The 24,346-nt window shown below is 42.4% G+C and overlaps 1 protein-coding gene across 6 annotated transcripts in view; it reads right to left on the reverse strand.

The window, feature by feature from the left end:
- Positions 1 to 24,346, reverse strand: part of PICALM (phosphatidylinositol binding clathrin assembly protein) — a 449,858-nt gene that overhangs the window by 162,444 nt on the left and 263,068 nt on the right. For all 6 annotated transcript variants that reach the window (XM_069203983.1, XM_069203980.1, XM_069203982.1 and 3 more), the window contains exons 7-8: positions 21,232 to 21,338; positions 8,341 to 8,382 (exon numbers count right to left, since the gene is read on the reverse strand). In XM_069203983.1, the coding sequence (XP_069060084.1) occupies positions 8,341 to 8,382; positions 21,232 to 21,338 (149 nt within the window). The remainder of the gene's footprint in view (positions 1 to 8,340; positions 8,383 to 21,231; positions 21,339 to 24,346) is intronic.

A 24,346-nucleotide genomic window follows, 5' to 3' on the forward strand; every position in this document is an offset into this window, starting at 1 on the left:
CAAGCAGTGTGTCTGTGCTGAGTGAGGTGTCCCCAGGGTGGCATAAGATATGCTGCAGCCCTTAGAGACCTTCCCTGGCATCAGGGCCCTTGGTACCAGTTACAAGGGACTTACCTGGATGCCAGGGTGTGCCAATTGTGAAAACAAAAGTACAGGTTAGGGAAAGAACACTGGTGCTGGGGCCTGGTTAGCAGGCCTCAGCACACTTTCAATTCAAAACATAGCATCAGCAAAGGCAAAAAGTCAGGGGGTAACCATGCCAAGGAGGCATTTCCTTACACTTGGGTACACCAACGTAAAAAAATATGCTATAACAGAATGATATTATAACAGAATGACATAAGCAACAACAAAACAAACAAATAAGGGCCCTAACCTCCCAGGTGTTTGTATAGAGAAATGCAACACCAAGGTACTCAATTCAATTCTAAACTTGATTCGGAAAGACAATGCCATAAAAGGTACATCAATAAAAATATATTTGTATATACATCTTAATAACAAATTACTACAAAATTATAAAAGCACATTAAACAGACAGTTCATGAGTGCTAAAATACAAGCGACATATTTAAAACGCCACACTAGCTGTCCACAAAAATGACAGTGATACTAAGAAACTTGTGTACTTGTAAGAAAAAAAGAAAAAAGCCCATTCAGGAATATATTTTCCTAATACTAAATGCACCTCTAATAAAATTAAGGACTGCACAACACATTTCTACCTAATCTAACTGCTGTAACTACTGAGGGACCAATTTATATGATCTAAAATTCATAGGCAGTAAAACTTGCACTAAAAACTGGGATTGTACCATTTTATATAGGGAACAAAAAAGCATAAGGTGAGCAATAGATTGCACTGTGCGATTGTAACATGGGGACTTAGGAAGATTATCGAACCAGGTATCTTGTCGTGAGAAAGCCAAAAAAAAATGTAAAGAGCACAGCCGTAACCTAGTTACATATAGTCTGAATTGCGAGTTCTCTGTAAACGTTAAGTAGTGGTCTGGCTGAAGTCAAGGGGATAGAGCGGGATCTTTCCTGAGAGCTCATCAGGAGTGCATTAGTTTGGCGTAGGTTCTGGAAATGAGAGTAAAATTGAGTCCTTTTCAGAGCTTTCGACGCAGGTCATAATAGTTCAGGATGAGGGTACAGTTCTGGAGCCCGCAAGCTTTAAAAAAAGTACACAAAACACCCAGGTACTCATTTAACAGGAAGGACAAAACATAAAAACCTTACACATCATGTGAAATATTCACCAATCACTATTAACAATATGGAAAGTACTTCAAACAACTCAGAAACCTCAATCAATACCAAGTAGTCACCAGGAACCAAGCAGGGAAAATTCACCCAGAGTCTGAGCAATCCTTTCCATGGATTTACACAAAGCCTAATCAAAAACCGATCATGCAGAGACTTTAGAGTAAGCTTCACCCAAAAAGAAAAATGTGGGAGCCACTTGAACATCTACAAAACAACCAGAATAGTCATCATGAGTGCAGTACTACAGACTTCTCCGAGTCCAGTTTAGTTGCCACTGCTCTTAGGTACTACCCTTTTCGTTTACCTTTAAGGAAACTGGTACAATATCAGCACAAAGAGTAAAACCTCCTAACAGGTGCTGCTGGTGCTCTCAGGATTAGGTGCCACCAATAACCTTCTATACAAGGACACTTTCTTTAGCATCTTATGTTGTGCAGAGCTGTACTGTAGTAAAAATGTCTGGAATCGGATGAGCACGGCAATCATTTTACCCTACTTGTTTCCATTTCGCCTCCATCTATGTCATTGCATTCATTATTTCCTTACCTTCGCCCTTTATGAGTCTAAGCTCTGGAACGCCCTGCCCTTGGTGGATCATACTTCTCTTGCGCCACTATCAACTGGGTCAACCTGAAAGTACATCTTCTTTGCCTTAGTCTCTGACCATATTTCTTCATCAAGCTTATACCTGCTGCTAATACCAAATTTTACAATTCTACCCACTCCTTCAAACATCTGCACTAAATTATGCAAATTAAACTAAATGTTTAAAACATACATTTAGGTACGGTTACAGAGTGGCTGCATTTAACATGATTTGGGAATACTGGAAAAATGGTCGGGAGTACTGTCTTACCTAAACGAATATAAACAAACTCGTTTAAAAAAAAAAAAAAAGAGTGAGCAGTGCAAGCACCATTTTTCCTTCTTACACAATTGTATGATAAAGGTCGGAAAATATGGTGTGTATTTCACGGAGTCTCTTGGCAGACCTAATTGCCCTGAAAAAGAGCCAATGTGAAGGTGTGCTATACCAGAGGGCACATGTCAGTCTATCTCCATCAAGTATCTCCAGAAGCCAATGAGCAAGAATGTTCATGTGTGATTAGGAAACATACCATGCATACACAGGTATATTAAGACTTTAACTTCTTTCTGTAACACTAAGAGGCTTTGTATATTAATTACAATCCTTTTTCTGTAGTATATGACCTGTATGTTATTGTACTGAAGACATCAGTTTGCTAAACAAGACAGTATTTGACAATATATTAAATCTGAAAGTGGAAAAATGTCTAAGACGATGGTTCCCAACCTGTGGTCCGGGGACCCCTGGGGGTCCGCGAAGCCTCTTCAGGGGGTCCGCGACTGTTTAAAAAATTATAATATTTTTAATAGATTAGGCCCCTAACTTTCAGTAATGCCTCAATGGGGGTCCCCAGATTCAAATTATGATTCAGTGGGGGTCCTCGGGTTCCATTAATGATAAAGTGGGGGTCCACAAAAGTCAAAAGGTTGGGAATCACTGGTCTAAGAGCTAGCAGTGAAAGGTTAATCTGGAGGATTACATTTTGCCCACAGGGGTTACCTGTCAAGTGAGAGGTTTTCATCTTTCATCTTTGCGGAAGTCACACACAAACAGAGGGAGGAACGATCCTGCCCTCGTTATGGTTGAAGAAAAAATTGAGACACGTGTTAACTGGCAATGCCAGAGACATCCAGTATGCTACAACCTTGAAAACCAAAGCTGTCTGACTCAAACAGATTGAATGCTAGTTTTCATCCTATAATGGGAATCAACCAGTGGGTTGAGGGGATTAGTAATAATGAGAAGGAATGCTTGTCAATCCTGAAGCAGATAATCTCCAAGATAAGTAGGATTCCTCTCCCATCCCCACTGATGTTAAAGATGGAGGGTGCAAGACTAAAAAGGTTTGCAATGTGGCTGATTTACCTCAGGTAGGGCCCATTGTTGTTTGGCTCAGAATCTACTTGAACATGTTCCTTCCCTACTATAGGAGATATACACCTAATGCTGAGGTCTATGTACCCCTGGGACCACAACGGCTTGCTTCTAGGAAATGTTGCAGGTAACACAATCAATCACTCAATCAGGATTTTTATAAAGCACCCCGCTACTTAAATGAGTGTCCTAGCGCCAAGGCTCCTATACCTCTAGTTTAGCGGTATTATTTATAAACCACAAGAAACAACTACGTTTTAAGACCACATTTGAAGGTTCCTTCATCCTTCGTAGCTCGGAGATAGAAAGGAAGAGCATTCCAGCCAGAGGCAGCAAGAGACGAAAAGGAAGAACCGCCCCATTTCCTCCTTTCAAATTTGGGAACGACTGCCAACAAAGCATCTGAAGAACACCAAGGTCCACAATATAAGTTTGCCAACTAAATCCCGATTGATCCGGTTTGCCTTGGACTCCTGGGCCCCATTTGAGAGGTGGATGGGGTAAATACAAAATGAAGTACTTCACCAAAGAAAAATGTATTCTTAGAGGTGTTTTGTAATGTCTGATTTCTGGGACCAACCCTTTTTAATGTGTCAAATGATACTACCGTAACATGTTGTGTATGTTCTGCTAACTGGGTCTTTAAAAAGCATAATTTTCTTCTCACTTGCCAAGGAGAACTGGTCTATATTTTGTTCTTCACAAGGCTGAAATTCTCACAAGCAAGAGCATAAGGAGCCGCCTATGTGCAGCTGCCATACAACTCTGCCTTAACAACTACCTGAAAACCCGCTTCTTGTTATTCCAGGAAAGCACATCAAGCTTCTAAAGCGCAACCTGCCAAAAGCTGACTTCTTTAACTCCTTTTGCCTCTCAACAGCATCAGACGACCACATATTCAGGGTTTGGCGGTCTGACCTTAACTTAGACAGAGTCACCCCCAGCTGACAGCTAATATGAAATGACTTGGATTCATCCTCAATACAGATTTCGCTTTTAAAGAACATGTCACCAGAATTACTACACAAAATTACTACAACAGCTTAGTATCAGCTCTCTCTTGTTAAAAGATTGGATCCTTTTTACTGGAAACTGACTTCATAACAACAGTGCAAGCCTTGGTTATTCAGCACATGAGCTAAAATACCCTGCCCGACTGCCTCCTCTACGTCACATTGGCACCTCTGAAAAGCATCCTATATGCTCATCAAGGGCCTGAATACATTGGCAGAACAACACTGGCAGAACTACAGTGGCATCTTTACAAGGCTCTCAAAATCACCTCATAATTATACAAGGCCATCAGCATCAACACCCCTGCATAGCTGGCTGGAACATAACACCTAAAGTGGACACACAGCAGAAGATCATAGCCAGACTGGGGATAAAGAAATGCAAAAAGGAAAAGACTAGAACACATTCCTTTTCAATCTAAGCACTCAGGATAAGGAACAACAACCCCAATCAGCATCAGAACAGCCTCCTACAAATGTGTAATTTAGAAATAAATTGAAGATAATCTCTTCCAAAACCAAACTACAAGGTATCAACACATATAAATACTACCTGCCACGATGTAAGCAGCTTTGTATTGGTAACGCCCACTGCTCATCACTCCGCTGCTCATCAGATAAGTTAACATTATATAAATAGTGTCTACCAGCACAGGCTTATGAGTGCTATTCAGCAGCTAGTGAAGATTGCAGAAACACTGTTGAAATGCCTTTCTCTAGGTCCAACATGTTTGTCAAGCATCAATTTAACATCTATTTTTCATACTAAAAAGTTAAATTCTATGCTATAATATTTCACAGGTTGGGTTGAATATATCTCCCCCATCTTTACATCAACTCCTTTAGTTTCTAAGGCAAGAAAATGTTGACTGATCTGGATGAAAAACATACTAGGAAATTCCTCAATGACCCTCAAAGGAGCCAATACACCATCTATCATAGGGCTCTCTTGACCCAGAAGAGCCACTTGCTTCCCAAAGGATTTGATTTGGGGAATTTATCTGCTTCCCCTGGCTATTTGGCATTTACAACCCTTTAAGTAGACTATCCAGTTGTCTACATAACAGGGTGCACACACTGAGGCTGCCATAGTAGGCTCTAGTCTGCTGAGTTATTCTGGAAAGGAAGAGCCTACTGTTTTTTGAGAAAACCAAGTGCATATATCTTCATAATACTACATACTGGAGCCTATCATGGCCAAAGACTGCCTACATATTTAAAGTCCTTTACAGTGGCAGCTGCTAGCAGGGAAAAGTGGTAGGGCAGCACGGGGACAATAATAAATAAAAAAATAAAAAAAACTTACCTACTGCCTGCCACTTCGGTGCTCTTCTGATCCTGATATACAGTCTCCCAGACACTCCTGTGCCAATCCAGACGTTGCTCTCATGCTGGTAGTACTATTACCCAGCATGAAAGAAGCACCGAGATTGGGAGGAGCGGGCTGGTTATACGTTCCCACAGGGACTAGGAGCCTGTGCCTGCTGTTCTCCATTCAAAGGCCTGGAGATATCGGAGTGTGCATGTCAGTTTGACCGTTCTAAGACAGGCAGCCAAACAGACATGTGCACTTGGGGTGCCCACCACTCCTCCTCCATGTTTGCTGCTGTCAGAGGATGGCCCTCCCTCAAGACTCTGCTCCGGCTTCATCATGAAAAATAAAATGATAATAAAATTGCTTTATCATCATTTTTATTTTACATGTTTTCATCTGCTGGCTCCAGCAGTGGGCAACGCTCCTTCGCCATAACGGAGGAGGTACCGCTGCTCTTTCCTGTGGATAACTGCATGTGCAACTACTCAGTCAGAAAATCAGACTATGTCGCTGCAGTGATACCATTTTACAATCCAAAAATCGGTGTCTTTTGGCAGCATTAATGGGGTGCTGAACACGTGTGGTGGTAAACCAGAGCAAAGGAGGGTGACACAAAGATTACTTTTGGATTTCACTTGCTGCTGCAAAGACCTTTTATCATCTGCCCCAGTCTCAGTGTCCTACAATATTCTGTGACATTCCCATGCAACCTTTCCAGTCAGATTTCCCAGTGTGACAATATCTATATTTAAGAGTAATTGAAGACCCACGAGATACACGAAGAAACAAGTCAAGCATTACAACAAGCAGCTGCACTGAGCCTAAGTGAGAGAATTCATGATTTATCTGAATGGTCTTTCACCTGAATTAGGGAGACTCATCATGGGACAGGGTGCCACCATGGTCTGCACATTGGTTCCTTATGAATACATACTAGTTAAATGTGATGATGGCAGCTACTATTGATGTATGCAGAATCCCATGTGGTGCTCCTGTTTCTCTTTCCTGCTCTCTCTTTGGATAGTGAGCTGGGGTAGAGTGATATTAAGTTTACGTGCCTGGTGAGTGACTATCGTGAAAAGCATCCAATTCTCATCGTCTCTTTATTGTGGGAAAACTGCTTACATTTTGCAGAAAAAACTCCAATGAAATTGGTGGGAAACTGTGCACAAGGAAGCCAGCCCTAGGACTGAGACAGCAATGGGAGCATATCATTGTAAAAAACAGGGTAGGGGGAGTGTGCGTGTGTGCAGTGTTCTGGCAATTCAAAAAGACAGAAGGGAAACACACCCACTGAATTGCATCTTGACAATCACAGTTTTGAATCAAAAGTCCACATATTAACCATTCATTTCACTTTAGAAAAAATAAATCCTCTGGGATTAAAAAAGCTAAAAAGATGTGCAAACGGAAGGGAGACTGCATGGAAACTAAGAGAACTCTAGCGCTATTTCTTGACTTCATTACAACAGCAAATATAACAAACACTGACGGTATGAAAAGAAAATGCTACCAGGATCATCAAATATACAGACTTCAAAATATTTTGCTAAAAACATCATTTTAAAAACATTTTCTAAGCAGCATGGTGATATTTAATTAACAGTCCATGATGTACATAAAAACATATCCAGGGTCACCACTGTGGGAGAGGCTAACATACACATTTCCACAAATCATTATTTCAAGTAGTAGTTTGAAAATGTGCTGGCAATCCCATTGCAGTATCACTCACACAGTAATGGCCTCCAAAGATACATAACTTGGGGCCTGATTTAGGTTTTGCGGAGGGGAATACTTCGTCACAAACGTGACAGATATCCCATCCGCCTTATTACGATCCAAAGATATCCTATGGCGATCGTAATAAAGCGGACAGGATATCCGCCACGTTTGTGTTGGAGTGGTCCCTCCACCAAGACCTAAATCAGTCTCATAATTTACACATCTTTCTAACCATATAGCCTCACACAAGAGCCAGACAACTATCAGTGATCCTAAAACTCCTTAATAATTTGAATATAACTATATGTTCTTCACAAAATATGGAGCTCAATGAGCACAGTACATATAATGTGCCCACACACAGCACAGCAACTGTGATCTAACAGTATGTGGAGGATCCATTACTTTGAACATAGTATCCATTAATAATGGTGTTTTTAATTCATCAAGTGCGTGGTAGGGTACTGAGAACGCCTCAAAATCAAGAGTTTGGCTTTTTAGATTAATACAGTGAATTATCTTATGTGCATAAAGTTCAACCTTCTATAGCTCAAAACAATTTAGAACATAGTTGAGAAGAGAGAGGGAAACTAAAAGATTAATCATTTGAATTGCCATATCTTTGATCTGTTTCCAGTATCACTTCAAGTAGGGATAATGGCATCACATGAGCTAGGTCTTCCAGGTCCTGCTGGCATCTTGGACATCAGTCTATTATAGTTGGTTATAGCCCCTTATTGTTACAGGTGTCAGGGAATATCCACATACATCTCTCTATATAACAATCGTTTATTGCTAAATAAAAGATCATTTTTCCAGCTTAATGATCAGTCCAGTATTGTTCAGATAATTTACAACCAGTACCTAATGACCACATTATTTTATATGTTTTTTTAAGTTCAAAGCAAGACACACTGCAAGTATGAGGATAGTGATATTACAGAGTTCCGGAGAAAAGCATGATGTCCTAGCACTAAAAGCTTCACTTAAATTGAGAACTTTATAGAACGACTAATTGCAAGCACGTTTTTATTAATTACAAAAAAGTGGATTACCTGAGAAAGATCTGGAATATCCCCTCTATCAATCCCAACTTGCTGCATGATAAAGAAAAAAAAACGTTAAATGTGGTGTTCACATTACATTTGCAAAGAACACAGAGCATAAATAAAATGTAACAAGCATGGAACATGTTTACTGTTTTTTTACCATAAACCCCCCACATTTCATCCTCAGATACATATATAGATATATATATTCACTGAAAAAAAACAAAGGTTACAGGGATGTTACATTCAGGTTCTGAATTTACTTGTACAAAACCACAGAAATAGCAGTTATAGTAAGAGTTTCTAACTCCACAGTTTTCTTATCAATAATTTTGTTGCAAATGTTGCAGTAATAATATCAAAGATGCCATACAAGATTAGCTGTGCATGGCAAAGGCGTGAGTCATAGTTGCCTTAGGGTGCAAGTTATAGCTATTTGAAATAACTAACTATAACTGCTGAATTTCTATGGTTTTGTAGGAGTAAATTCAGAACCTAACTAGAACGTCCCTGTAACCCTTGTTTTTTTCAGTGAATTTCTATGCTTTTTTAATGTAAGCAATTTCAATTACCGTATGTTATTCCAACCCCGGTCGTGCTCAGTCTTTGGCCATGCGCAGCAGGGATTGGTCGCAAGCCCTGGCCTGCAGCCAGGCCCTTATAACCACCCAACCACACGCCACGTACGTCCTTTGGCCGTAGGCAGAGCATGTTGGCCACAGGGCATGTCTCTGAGGGTGGATCTGTCACTGTGTGCCTGGGTGTTTGGATGGGTCTGAAAAGGGTGTGTGGGTCTAAGTGGGTGTGTGGGTATAGGTGGGTGCATGAGTGTCTGAGTGGGTGTGAGAGTGGGCGCATGAGTCTCTGAGTGCATGTATGAGTGAATGAACTAGTGTATGAATGAGTCTTTGGGATTCTTTCAAATTTTTCCATATTTGTGAATAATTCGTGAAAATTCACGAATATCGCGCATGGTGACGCAAAATTATTTTAAACTCATAATTTGACCCTAAAACACACGTATATCACACTCCTGGGGTTAGGATACATTCAAACTGACCCCTTCTGCCCCTTTCAATTTGGATTTTCACCCCCAGAGTCCATGTTCCTTGAAATAAAATGACAGCAGCTACTTTCTAGTCAGGTTGCGGTCAGCCAATTGCAATGGTTCTTTTTGCACATGTATTCGCGAAACATTCACGAGTTACTCACAAAATAAACTGGAAGTGATTTTGGCCAGAGATGTACAAATGTATTTTCTGTTTAATCTCTCAGAAACTACTGAACAGATTTACACCAAATAAGCTAAGACGTGATTTGTGCACCGAAAGCTCGCTTTCTGCCAAATTTGGTGTTACTCCGTCCAGTGGTTCGGGCTGAAGATGTGTCTAAAGGTCCTATGGGAATTAACATGCGAAATGCTACGTCAAACGGAGCCAAAGATACAGGCAAGTCAAAAAAAAATTTCTATGGAAGCATGGCCCTAACTATAACTACCTATTGGCGACTGCCACTCGGTTATATATATATATATATATATATATATATATATATATATATATACACACACACACACACACATATGTCTCCATTTTTTCCTCGCCTTCGTAAGGAAATAACCGCACTCCAAAGTTGTTGCATTCTCCTGCTTTATTGCTTTATTGCAAAGCTCTGTTTTTCAGTAAATTGGAAACGCTTTCCAAGCAGGAGAGTGTGCAACAACTTTGGAGTGCGATTATTTCCTTACAAAGGCGAGGAAAAATGGAGACATAGTAATACGCCAAAGAACTGAGTTGAATTAAAAATGTAACTGAAACAGTTTGCATTGCTGACGAATATTAAACAGGAAAAGGTTTTGGTACACAATGTTCTATGATTTACTAGAACGTCGTCCTACTCCCAAAAGGAAAATGCTGCTTATCTAAGGTTAGAGCAGCTATGATCTCTGAAGTCTTAAGGAATGTACTACAAGCCATCAATCCAAGTGTTTTGGTGAGCAGCTGTTAACCCAATTAGGAGTGCAGCAATGCTGACTCACCCACTGTCTCTGGTCTCATCCACTTTATGGACTGTCGCCACAGATAAAATAATGTGTACTGCAAACACTCAAATCAAATTGGCAAGTCTGGGTTCAACCTCCTGCAGACCAGCACTTATTTTTTTAATTCCGGTCGGAGGCTTCTATTTTAAGACTATTTTAATTTTATTTAGATAACGATCAGCCATAATAAAATATGTCTGCCAGACATTCATTGGCAGAATGTGATGCCTAATTTTAGCACAAGAGAGAATATTATCAGTGGCGCCGAGAAACACAAAGATGTCAGGGAAGTTTGCAGGGGCAAGCCAGTCCTGGACAGTTGCAAGGCACAGCCCAGTGACAGTTTTTGTAGTGGGCTTGCGTGACAGGAAAGGGCGTGGGTTGGTGATTGGGCGGGTCCCTGAAAGGTTAGAAGGTGTTCTGTTACAGTGGCTCTGCAAAATGGAAGAGCCTAGGAAGAAACCTGCAAGGCTCTTTTATTTACCCTATGTTTGTATGTTTTTGTAGCTTCACATGGGGAGATTCCACACAAGTGGTGCTGCAAAGTGAGTGGGGACTAGCAGTTTGCAGGCTCAGCAATCTGCAACCCCACTGCTTTGGCTATATTTGGAACTTATATATTTCTGTGAATTCCTTACATATGGTGGCTAAGTGTGACGAGTACTGTGTGTGCAATGTAATTTAAATGTCTTTAATTGAGAAATGTAGAAGAAGTGAGTGCACAATTGGTTGGGAATGTATGCTGAATGGCAATTCTTTGCAAAGGGGCATATGTGGTAGCTTGGTGTTGCTGAAGGTGGGTAGGCAAGGTGGAATGTGTGTGTGTGTATGCGTGCTCCCGTTCTGTGGAAAGGGACACATACAGTTTATAAATTGTACCTGCACATACTTATTAAAGTAGACTCCCCTGACTATATATTGCCTTTAAATCTTTTCATTTGCAAATTAAGGGATCAGCAACATGAAACTGGGGGGAGTTACTAGACCTGTCAAAAGCATGATAAAGTGGTTTCTCTGCTGGCATGCATACTGGGGTGATTGATATTGCCCAGAGGGGATGAAATTCGGTGGCTGGCTTTTGTGTATTTATGGTTAGCTATTTCGGGAAATTTGTTCCAAGATGTACCAAATGTGTCAAACAGGTTTGCACCTTGATTGGATGTTTGAAGTAACTATTCGATGGACACTTCTTTTACATATGGTAGCGAAAGTGGGATATTACCTCACCCAGGCATCAGACAACTACAGATAAAAAACTGATGAGGAGGATTTGGAAAAGTACAGCCACTCTCTTCAAAAATAGAGAACGAGGATTCACTGACCATCAGCAAATTAATCAGATGGAACAGTGGGGATGCTGAGTGGTACTGAATATGGAGGCGTATAAGGATTTTAGGTACTCAGCATAGTCAGTGGTTGTAGGCTGTTTTTCACAATCCTGTTCCCAAGTTTACCATTTATTATAAAGAAGAGGCACACATAACACAAACTCTTTGAAAGTGTTGAGAGTCAGGAAGGTGAGATGTTGGCCTGAGATGGCTGGTGCTCCAGCGGTCAGAGGACATCAAAGGAAAGATAACATGAAAAATGATCAGAGTATGAAAAACCTGAAGTCACAGCAAGTGTAACATCACTGATCTTAGTGGAGTCCAAACCACAACTAGCCCAGTGATTCTGAAGAACATTACATTTAACCAAGATGAAATTGAACCTTTCTAGTTATTACTGAGGAGGAGACAGGGAGAAACAATAGCTATAAGAGCAGTCGATAACTACGTTGATTCTCTCCCTCAAATAGATGGCTGAGGAATACTACTGTTGGAAGAGGACTGTCACCAGTATGGTATACAGGCATGCCCTCTGCCCGAGTGCTTGACTACATAAAAACCTACAATCTTGACTTTTATTTTTGCCCTGGAAATACAGTAATCTACCTCAAATGCCTGAGCCTAGGCCTAACTTGGATTATGTGAGGTCCAGGATCTGAAGTGGCACAAGCGTGGGCTCAAAGCCAAAAGTAGACCACTGTCCCTCTGCTGGGTGTACCACTTAATGAGGCGGTGGTAGCGTGGTGTTTAGTTATCTCTATAATGACTAGAACTTTTCTGTGTGTCGGTCAGAGTATTATCTTTTGACCCTTCTCGTGTAAAGTTCTGCTGTATTGTGTTATATGATGCAGAACTTAGTACTAGCACCCTACATGCATATCAGGTTTCTGTGTAACCAGGGCTTGTGTGTCAGTCAGTCTCTCAAAGATGAGGGAACATAAACTGGAATAGCAGAGGATCTGCCTGTGCCTGAAGAACCTGGAAGCCTACATGCTTGCCAAGAGAGAGAATGAGTGTGTCTGGCCCTGCAAAAGAATAGACTATCAAAGAGGAGAGGGCCCAAAATGCACAACTAGATTAAGTGGGCAATCCCTAAAGAGCAATCAAAGAACGGCATATGCTGTGAAGGGGTCCCCTGGCCTCTCATGGCTGTTTTTGAGGAACTGTAAATATCCCTATACTATGACACAACGTTCTGTTCCGTCAGGTAGTCTGCCAGAGGCTGGGTGACTGGGGCTGTCACCAATGATAAGGAGACAGAATCATCACTGTAGTTGGCAGCCCCACACCACCCTTGAGGCTGCAACTGCACCCAAACACCAAGTTAGACTTGGACTGGAGGCCACAAATCTCACAAACTGAATAGCTGGTCTGCAGCTTAACCCAGAGGGCCACCTGTACCAAAGACTGTTGCTGCCACGTAAGTCTGCCCCAGAGCTAGTCCTGTAAAGATGGTCCTGCTTGCAGCAGCTGCTTCTCTGATCTACAAAGAAGTGTCCATCCCATGAAGGGAGGATTGCCACTTATGCCTGATGTCTGTTGCACAACCCGGCAGGCCTTCAATCACCAGTAAGTTACCATGGGGCCTAAATGTACAAAGGGATGAGGGAGAGACTGAGCTACGTGGGCAAATCTGCTGCTCCTGTTTGAGACTTTTTGGTAGAAAAGCTGCTAAAGGGGGAGTGCTGGACTAAGCACAACAGGATATGGGGACCATGGATGGACTCTATGTAATGGTGGGAACCAACTTCCGGGGAAGTATCATAGTTTTGTACGCCCCGGAGAGAGACAGAACCCCCCCCCAATATCATTATTTTCAAGATAAACCCACTGACAGGCATCACACTACGAACCACTGTATTGAACTGTTAAAGACCCATGATCTCAATGTCTATCATCAATATCATATCTGTAACACTGTGCAATGTCATTCAAAAGAATAAAAACGAACGCTTGGACAAAAGGAGGCTGCTAAAGACATTAAAACTGAGTTCAACTCATGAGAACTTTTGAGTGAGACTATTCCTTGAAAAAGCCTTAGTATAGTAGCGCAGTACAGTAGCGCAGTGGGACGGTAATAAATAACATATTGAACAAATTACTTACCTTCAGTAATGCATTATCTGGTAGAGACTATCAAGCTGCAGATTCCTTACCTTTGAATTTCCCAGGTGTCAGACTGGATCCAGAAACTTTTGCTTTAGCAGTACCCCTGCACGTGCTGTTGGGTGGCTTTGTTCGGTTCCACATGGTGTCGTCGGCATCACTGGCACAGGATGGGACATCAAGGTCACCTATACAGACGCCACCCAGGCACGCGGATGGCTGTTACTTTTTTCACAGGAGCGCAGAGCCATGGAATGAACTGACATTTGTCTCCCCAAACTAGAGCCCTGAAAGGCATCACCCTAACTCTAGCACATGAGTCTGCAGAGAAGAGAGGCATGGATGGGTGCAAGGGATCAGCAGCTAGTTTGAGTCTCTACCAGATAATGCGTTACCAAAGGCAAGTAACTTGTTCATCTCACAGAGACTTCTAGATACAGATTCCTCATCTTTGAATAGATACCCAAGCCATACTATCGTGGGGGTGGGCTGCAGACAAATTTTCCTACACTAGGAAGTCCTGAAGGACCGAACGGGCAAAATGCCCATCTCTGCGGACCGGACTGTCTAGGCAGTAATGTTTTGCAAATGTGTGCAGCGATGCCCACGCTGCTGCCTGACAAATGACGAGGTCTGGAACACTGCGTGCCTATGCTGCGGTCGCAGCTTCTCCCGTGGTGGAATGGGCCCTCAGTAGGCATGGAATTAAAAGCCTGCAGCTCACTCACTCTCCGGGCAGATATTATAGCCTCAAGAAAGGCTGTTTTAATGGTGAGCAGCCTGCGGGGGACAATTATGAAGAGGCTCAAAAGGAGCACACATCAGAAATTTAAGAACCAGGCTCAGGTCCCACTGAGGCATAATGGAGGGTGAAGGTGGAAACATGCACAAGCCCTTTAAGAAACCTATTTACAGTAAGTAACTTAAATAAACAGGGTTGGTCAGGCAGCCACAGAAAAGTGGATAGAGCAGACAGATAGCCTTTAGGAGTGCCCAGAGCAGAGTCCTGGGCACTCCCAGAGTGCTGGGAAAGGGACAGAATGAAAAGAAGAACATAAGAGAGAGAAGCAGAAAGAGGAGCTGTAGACTTTTCTGTTTTGGTGGAGGAACGCCTGGCTGCCAGAATAACATTACAGACTTGGGGTGGAAGGTCCAGGGCTGTCAACTGTTGCCACTCAATCTCTACATATGAATGTGTAGAGTAGACCGGTTTGGATGGAGGACCCTCCCCTGCTGCAACAGAAGGTCCTCTCAAAGGGGCAGCCTGATCGGAGGATCAATACTCTTTTTTCAGAAGCTCAGGATACCAGGGTCTCCAAGTCTGGAGCCACAAGAATTACTTGGGCCCGCTCATTCTTGATGTTCTTGAGAACTCTGGGCAGAAGTGGTATTGGCAGAAAGGCATACAGAAGGCCTGAACTCCACTTGCAACAAAAAAGCGTCTCCGAGTGATATTCCTGAAATTACACGTTCTCTTTGAAAGCAAACAAATCTAACCAAGGCTTTCCCCGCTGCTGAAAGAGACCATGTACCACTCTGGATGGAGACATGACTCATGATCCGCTAGGCATCGAGGGCGGAGTTTGTCTGTCCTGGTGTTCAGAGAACCTGCCAGGTATTGAACCACCAGGGTTATGTCCTGCTGTTCCAATCATGTCCAGAGACGCAGATCCTCTTGACAAAGGATCCGCAACCCCACACTGTCCCGCTTGTTGCAGTACCAAATGGCAGTAGTGTTTTCTGTGAATACCTGCACTTACTTCCCCCTGACAGTGAGAAGAAATGCCTTCAATGACAGTCGGATCACCCATAGCTCCAGCAGATTAATGTGGAGTCCGGATTCCACCAGAGACCAGAGTTCTCTGATCTCCACCTCTCCCAGGTGGTTGCCCTATCCCAGGAGTGACGCATCTGTCACTACTGTGAGGTCTGGCTGGGGAAGGGAGAGGAGTCTGCCTTTGACCCAATCGCAGTTCGAAATGCACCAATGCAGGTCTTCTGCAGTTCCCTCTGAGATCTGGGCCATGTCGGAGAGACTTCCCTGATGCTGCACCCACTGGAACTTCAGGTCCCACTGCAGAGCCTGCATATGCCATCTGGCATGATTTACCAGCAGAATGAAGGAGGCCATGAGACCCAACACCCTCAGAGTCAGTCTCACTGAAACATAGGATAGAGGCCGAAACATCGGAATTGTAACCTGAATATCCTGGACTCGCTGCTCGGGAGGATAACCCCGAAACTGCACTGTGTCCAGAACAGCACCAATGAAAGTGAGCATCTGAGAGGAAGTCAGGTGTGACTTTCGGCACGTTTATAATGAACCCTAGCGAATGCAGGAGGTTCGCCGTAGGGAGGTGCCTAGAGTGAGCCCACCTTCAACAGCCAGTCGTCGAGGAAGACTGAAAACCCGAACCTGCGCTGATGAGATGTGACCACTGCCATCACCTAGGTGAACACCCGAGGGGCACTGGTAAGGCCAAAGGAGAGCATGGTGAAGTGAAGGTGCTCATGGCCTACCTTGACCACAGATGATGTCTGTGGGCAGACAGGATGGGAATGCGGAAAAAGCTTCTTTTAAGCCAACGCTACCAGCAAGTATCCTTGGTCTAGGGCAGACAAGACCACAGCCAAAATTAGCATCTTGAATTTCTCCTTCTTGAGAAAGAGACTTACGGTCCATAGGTCTAGAATAGGGTGAAGGCCCTTGTTATTTTTGGGTATCATAAATTAGCGGGAATAGCAACCACTGCCTACTTCTGACAACAGAACCTTTTCTATGTCTACCTTGGCCAGGAGAGCCATAATTTCCTCTCAGAGCAATGCCACGTGATCCTCGGCCCGCCGTCCATGCGTCTGCGGTACTGAGGGAGGAAAGGATTGGAAAGGCAGGGCATAGAGCTTCTGAATGATCCGCAGAACCTGTGCGTCCAATGTAACGGACTGCCAGTGGAGGAGATGATGTTGAATTCTCCCTCCAACTGGGCAACCAATTTTGCAGAGCTATGGTAGGATGGGCGGCAGCATACCAGTAACGAACAACTTCAATCACCACAGTTGCGGCTCTATCGGCCATGTCTGCCCTGTGACCCTCCAATGCCACCTGACAATTATATGGCAGCAGGAGACACATTAGGAAGTAAGGTCTACTGCCCAATCCAAACCTTGTCCACAGCATCGTTAATTATTTCCCAGAGTGGTGCAGTGATACACTTGGTCATTAATGTCACTTCTTTAAGAATATGGAGCATATTGCTAAATAATGCCTGAGGTAAAGAGAGATGTGGTTCAGTGCTGGCAAATTCTGACAGGAACATACAAGGGTTGGAGCTCTTGTTGAAAGAGTGAGGCAAATACTATGTTTTGAGGAGAGGCAGTCTTCTATAATGACAAAATCGATTAGCACTCTTTTGGTGGAAACCCTAATAGCAACCTCCTCACCGTTAGAATATCCCCAGGCGCCATACTAGATCCAGAAGACTTAAACAGCATTGCTGCCATATGCCGTTAGGTGACATCGTGCCGCTTCATGATGAATTTGTCCACCCTGGAAGTGATGATGGAGCTGCATATAAATACCACTCTTGCAAGCTGACATCAGTTTCTTCTTGACTCTGTCCCTGCCCTCGGACACAGAGCCAGCAATAATCAGAGGTACCAGAGTGCAAATCTTGAGTCTGGGACCTTTTTAGACAGGAAAAGAGAGACCATTCCACAAAATTAGGAGGGAACTGAGGAGTCTGTGACTAGATCGATTATCCACTGTGCATTTTTGAAAGTGGTATGTTCCCAGATTGCATTCTGATTCATAAGTGAACACTCCTCGCAGGACCTGGAGCCATGCCCTGAACCCAAACACTAGAGGTATCCACTTGGGGGTATGATAAAAATATTTAAACCCTGTAGTTTTAGGAGGGGATATAGTTTGCACACTGGAATAAAGAAGATTATTTTTGGAAGAATAAACTCATCAACTGATGAGGAACTAGTTGAAGTGAACTCTGGATCCACTTATGAAGGTGCAGAAAGAAAAACTGAAGTTGTGCATGGGTGGCACATATATGTGGCACCATTGCCACTTTTGGGATGGAACTAAATCAAAGTGGCACCACACACTGCCACATACCAGCGGGCAGGAGTAATACTGTTTAAATCTTCAAGTCTGATGAATAGGGATATTCTAAAGGTGAGGAATCTATGGTTAGAAGTATCCATCAGAAATGCCTGTGGGATTACCCTACACAAAAAAAAACACTATGAAATTAAGTTTGCAGTTTCCAATGACCACACTGACAATTTTGGGTTGAGCTCCAAAGAAATCTCTCTAGCTGAGACACCCCTAAAGCGCAAGTGCATGATTTGTATGCACCAGTACATCTGCATACCCTCAGTTTGTATGCACCTCAGATGGTCCCACATGACCACTCTTTATTGTTCTGCATTTGCCTCTTAATTTGCACACATAATTCACGTAATGTACCCTTGGGATGATCAAAACTCATGGAAAATTTGTGAGTCCTCATGTTCCACTCATGTTTCAGTAACCTCATTGTGATTGGGATTATGAACAATGATCTAAATAGACCGATATTTTATAGTCTGGAATGAAAGATGTGCAGGCAGTTGACCCGTATCTTTACTCCAATATAAAATTGGCAGAGCGGCTGTAATAAAACTCATGTGAATTATTTGTGACCACAACCGTCATGTTCAACCACCATGAGCAAAAAAATCTTTATACACTCAATGGCTCTGCAGCAAATGTTTTTGGGGAGTTCTTCACTAAAATATTTACTGATACTGATTTCTCTTTCTTGAGGGTTCAATGTACTGTCTTTCGACATCCTAAAATATATCATTGGCAGTCAACACTGCTGAAACACAGATATCCTTTTTTCCTATTGCTTTCTAATTATACTGCATTTGGATATTGCTTATATTACAAATTACTACATTCCTTGTTTTTGTCCCTATTTTGCTCTGCAAGCTGTGCTTTTTGCAATGGTAGCGTTACCTTGCACAAAAAGCATTTTCTTGGCCCTGCCCCACATTCCATATCTGACCTTCTGCTCCGCTGGCTTTTGCAGCACAATCTTGTCCTGGGATTCCCCTCCCAGTCCTCCATCTCTTAATTAATTTCCCCATCAAAAGACTCTAGCCCAGTGGTCCAAGTAAAGAGTATGCACAGTACCATAAGAAGTCTTTTCAGTTTGGGTGTTTTAGGATTTAGAGAGGACCTTGGACCAGAATGTTTGTCCTACCCTATTATATCTTTTCTTTGGTCCCTACCCCTGTCCCTCCATCTCCTTTTTCCATAATCTTACCACATTCCTTCATAAGATGAAATGTTCTGACTGACTTCATTTTTTGTCATTCATGCACTTCACTCCAATACTAATCACCTTCTCCTCCCTGGCCCAGCATGAAATCATAATGGCACCATGGTGCAAAGGAAGAAGACAAATGGTTTTCATTTGCTGGATCATCCTTTGTCACCCTTTGTGAACCAATGGCAATTGTAGTGAACTATAAATTACAAATGGTCACCTTTGATCAGTACAGGTAAAGTTTGCATATTAATTTTGGTGGTATTGGTTGCAAAACAAGCCTATCATCTAACCCGAAGGCAACAATTTGATAATTTGTGGCCACTGATGTACTTCTTGAAGATGGACAGATAGAACCTTGGGCTTCCACCTCAGATTACACCAATCACCACACATAGTCAAACACCCAAAAAACCTATTGTTCAACCCTGCCTTGTATAATAAGCCCCATATTTCACCTCCCACTTGCACTAAAGTCCCCCCTGCAAAACAACTCTTCCCAATGTCCCTTCATCTTGTGCAATAAGTGATACTCCTTGGAAGTGCCCATTTCTTACACAGCACGCTTCCTTGCTTCTTCAGCACCACCGCTGACCACCTCCTCCCGACCTTACTATCTTCTAAATATTCTGTATCATTATTTCCCTGTTCTTAGTGAGCTGAGCAGAAATCCTTCACTTTTGTTCTACTGCACTCCGGAGGGAACTCTAGATCTATTGTGATTATTAACTAAGGCTAAAATACAATCTTTCTTCTTTTGCACACATACCCGGAAACATTACGACATCCATAGAGGTACATTATGATTTATTTACACAACAAATATTTTTTTTTCATTTTCTGGTTACTATGAGCTCCAGTCTAAAACTTCTTTAGTCTAATGACCTTCTTGCCCTTGCTGGTGTATCTTCCTGGTCTCCTTTTAGCCCATTTAGAATGGAAATATTTGCTAAATAGAAATTAACTTGCCTGAAGTTGTTTATTTAAGTTTTAACTGTTGATAACACCCCCTGTTTGGCACCTACCTTTAAGACTTCTACTTGTAATGCCTGCTGAATAAGTAGGGGCCATCAAGACAGGTTAGGGAAATGCAGTTACCTTGTGGAGGACAAATGGGCTTTGAGATTGGAGGGGTTCACAGAACAAAAAACACGTGTCAGACAGGTAGGAGGAGATAGGTAGGGAACAAAGGGTTGTGAAGGCTGAAAGGAGGGTTAAGAAGCAATTAGATGACAAGGAAATGGTGTACTGTCTTAAGTTGTGAGGGCATACAGCGACACCAATCCATTGGGAGGATGATGGACGAAAAACTACAGGAACTGTGAGGACGGACAAAGACAGTTGGGGCATAATGAGGAGATACGGCGTAAGAAAAGGGTGAGTTGCTAGAAAAACAAAAGAAAGAACGGAATTGTGCAGGGTTTGGAAGTAGGAAGGGATTAGACAGGAGAGCAGGTTAAGGAAGGGGAGTAGAAACATGAGCAAAAGTAGCTAAGAGAAAGGATGGGGGAGGATGGTAGGGAAACAAAGATGCTGTAAGTACAGACAAACTGGCTTTAATGGTCTTCCTCACACAGAAAAGGCAACAGGAGTGCAAAATACTGGATCAAACACCATAGTAAAGCCAGCTAAGCCCCACATTGTCAGTTTTTAGAGGGAGGCTATCATTTACCTTTTGTGCAAGAATACATAACAAGATGAGAAGACTCTGCAGGGTTTTAACTCCCTTTAACAGTCCTGTGGCTAAAGTTATGACAATTCCTTCATTTTTTAACTTCTGGATGATGATAGGTCAGTCTGAACTCAAACCCATAAGAAATCATTTTTATGAGGTAGTTAACACTTTGATGAACACGTTTTATATTTCAGGTAAAAAAAGAAAACTAGCAATTACATACACACAGAACCAAGCTGTAGAGCCAGTAAAAAGTAAGTACAAGTCCCCTACAGAGTTATGTGTTCAAAGACAACAAAGCCACTTTGAGAATATTTTCAAAAATCGCATCAAAATGTCTAATTAGCATCAAGAGATCTAATATTTTTCAAGAATTACATGAACTGCTTAAAGAGTTTTACATCCTATTAGTGAACTTACCTCAGCAACCTTTAAAAACTCTGAGATTCTGGTCATTCGAGTTAGGAATTTCTTATAGATGTCGAGGCCTTCTTTGCATTGTGTCTTTTTCATGTCAAAATATTTTTCTAAAGAAGACAAAGGATATACTCAATAAAAAATGCAAGATTAAAATGAACTGAGGAGAAACCCCACCACCAAAAAATCATCAGCACAATCAACTGAAAATAACACAATTGTTTTCATGTGTAGAAACATACATTTTACAAAAATTGGACTATCACACCTTGACAGTTCAGTCTATTTCATTCAACTCTCCATTAACTCCTTCCATGCTGTGGACGGACGGGAGCTGTCCTCTGCCACGGTTCTTGTGTGCTAAGGACAGCTTCCGGTCGCCTTCACACACGAGTCAGGAAATCTTTCCCTGCTTCAAAAAACAGCCTTGGAGGTGCGGGAACAGGTTCCCCACCTCCCGAGGCTGCTGTTACCCCGACCCAACGGAAGGGGGCAACAGTCTTTATGTTCTCCCTATTACTAAAGCATCTCATCCCAATGGAAAGCAAGAGGACATTTGACTCTTGGGTGTTGATTTTATATATGGGCAAGGAGAGCTTGGCTAACTCCATATATCGTCCCACTTGCAATAGTGAACAGTTGCACTTTTTGGGCTTAGGTAGGCTGCCGCCTGTAAAAACCTTCCAGGCCCAGACACTTGGGGGAGTCCAGAGCGGTCTGCTTCACATGCACCACACTATTTTCTTACCTACAATGACCGGCAAACCTCTAACTTCGCCTAAAGTTACACATTTTCCCTACATTTGTTTTAAGAAGTAAACATCCGGAATCCACAAAATTCCTACCACTCAGCATTACTCCACATCTGCTAATAAAAACTGCCCCACTTATGTGGCTGGATCTAGTTTCAGGGACAGGAACTGATCAGCCCACTGACTCCATATAAAACCAGCGATTATCAAATTAGACTTTGCAAAGGAAATGGAAATTCAAGTTATTTGGCAAATGTCACAGTAAACGAAAATCATACAAGTTCAATTACAAATCTTTTACCATGAGTAGATGCACCTTACTCTAGGAAAATAAATAAGTCACATGTGCATAGGGAGTAAGTCACACCTAATCACTGCAAAAACATTTTGAATACGACCCTTTATTTATTGAGTGATGTCATGACCTGGTTGACATAGCGACAGTGACAGCAGTCTGCAAGTAACCATTCATCAACTGCATGTTCTTGTACTACTTTATACTCCTAGGAACACACTAAGGTGAGTGTTGTGGATTTACCCAATGAAGGACCCTGCTCTGATGTGACTCACAGCGTGAGCTTTACTCCTACGATGGCACCACTTAAGTGCAGTGGACATGGCACTATGGGCCAGATGTAGCAAAGGGTTTTACCCATTCTATGTCTATGGGAAAATGTGTTCGTACATATGGCCCTATGTCTCCTAAATCCTTGAGTGTGCTAGATAGCTCTTTTGGTCGTTTCCTCTGAGAGAAGAAGCTAGAGGCCTAAAGGCCTTTGGTCTAACCAAGTCACGCTGTGTGGTCTATGTTGGAGAGCATCACTCATTACTTTCTAATCTGAGTGTTACAGGTGCCAAACTATATTATGATTGTGACATACTATAGCCAACTTCATGTTTCCATGTCTTCTTGTTCTTAAGCCAGATCATTTGCCTCACATTCTGCTGTCTACAGGCCTTATTTCCTTTAAAGTTCCTAACGCAGGAGCACATCACATCTTTACACACAAGCTTGGATGAGTTGCAGTATGAGGACCAAAATGAACCCACAGGATGACTTGGATGCCTGGTTAGCTAGTCAGGTCATCTTATACTTGTCTTATCTATTATTTATACGAATAGGCAGATCTTTGGTTATAAAACACTTCTATGCCTATTATTTCCTGTTGTGTGGCACCATAAATAAACTATTTGTTGTTTCTTATGTGGGGAGGGGGGTCTCAGCAGTCCAAAAGTCTAACCAGCCCAAGCATCAACAAACAGGTAATGGAACCTTGGCCCAAGTTTCACCATGGCCCAAGTGTCATGCTGTCTTATATAGCAAGCATGTGGTGGCATGGTATGGACTGGTGAGCTCTGGAAAGATGTGGTGTGGTAAAGTATGATTTGCTGGAGGCACCCACGCTGTATGCTGTGCAGTTAAAAGTGTTACTTCTTTGAGACTGAATGTGTTGCATGCATGTTCCCTTGCAAAATAGGCTGGAGCCGAACATGCAGAGGCACTGCTACACTCTCCACCAAGGAAAAATAAATCCTATTTGGAGTTGCACAGAAGCAAAGTTCAGGCAGATGCATTACTACTTGAATAGCAATAATCACTATAATTCAATGAGTCCTGAGAATATGTGCTCCGAAACCCAGGGCTGGGTGAGATTGTGAGGTAGCAGATTTTCTGCAACGCCTACAATTTCAAGGTCTACAGTGAATGCAAAAGAAATGGCACAAAGGCAAAGTCGAAGTTTGTAAGAAGTGACGTGATACCTTCAAGGGTAAGCCAACCAATGCAGTGTGCAGCGTAGTACGTGTAATTAAAATAAACATAACTACCTTGTAAAAGTGTAGCTCTAGGATGAGATCTTAGTCCATGGCATTACCTGGGTTTTTAATTGACTTAGGCCACGGTTATGAGTATAAGGGGGTACTGATCACACATGATAAATAATATCACAGGGTACGTTATTTTTCGAGTGCGATGAATACCACCTATTATGAGTTGTTGGGGAATGACATGCAGAATTTGGGGTTTAACGCACCAAAATCTGCATGATATGATAAATACAATATGGTTTTCCCTCATTAAATTTAGGCAGGACTGAGTTATTTAACACATCTGACAATTATTGGATGTGTTAAAAAACCTAACAGCTAGTCATTCTGACCTATGCATAACCAGGGGTTTACTCACAGGTCAGACTATAACGACCACCTTGCATTCAGGGCCTAAGTAGGAAGTGGGCGTCGACCATAGCTATCTGGCCAGGGCAGTGGGAAGGGAGACCAAGTTAAATTACCACATATGAGAAAGGCAACTTGAGTTGAGATTGTGAATTTGGCAAATTTGCTCAGAATTTGGTTCCCTTTTGGGT

The sequence above is a fragment of the Pleurodeles waltl genome, chromosome 8, assembly GCF_031143425.1.
Source record: "Pleurodeles waltl isolate 20211129_DDA chromosome 8, aPleWal1.hap1.20221129, whole genome shotgun sequence".
In the NCBI taxonomy this organism is placed as follows: Eukaryota; Metazoa; Chordata; class Amphibia; order Caudata; family Salamandridae; genus Pleurodeles; species Pleurodeles waltl.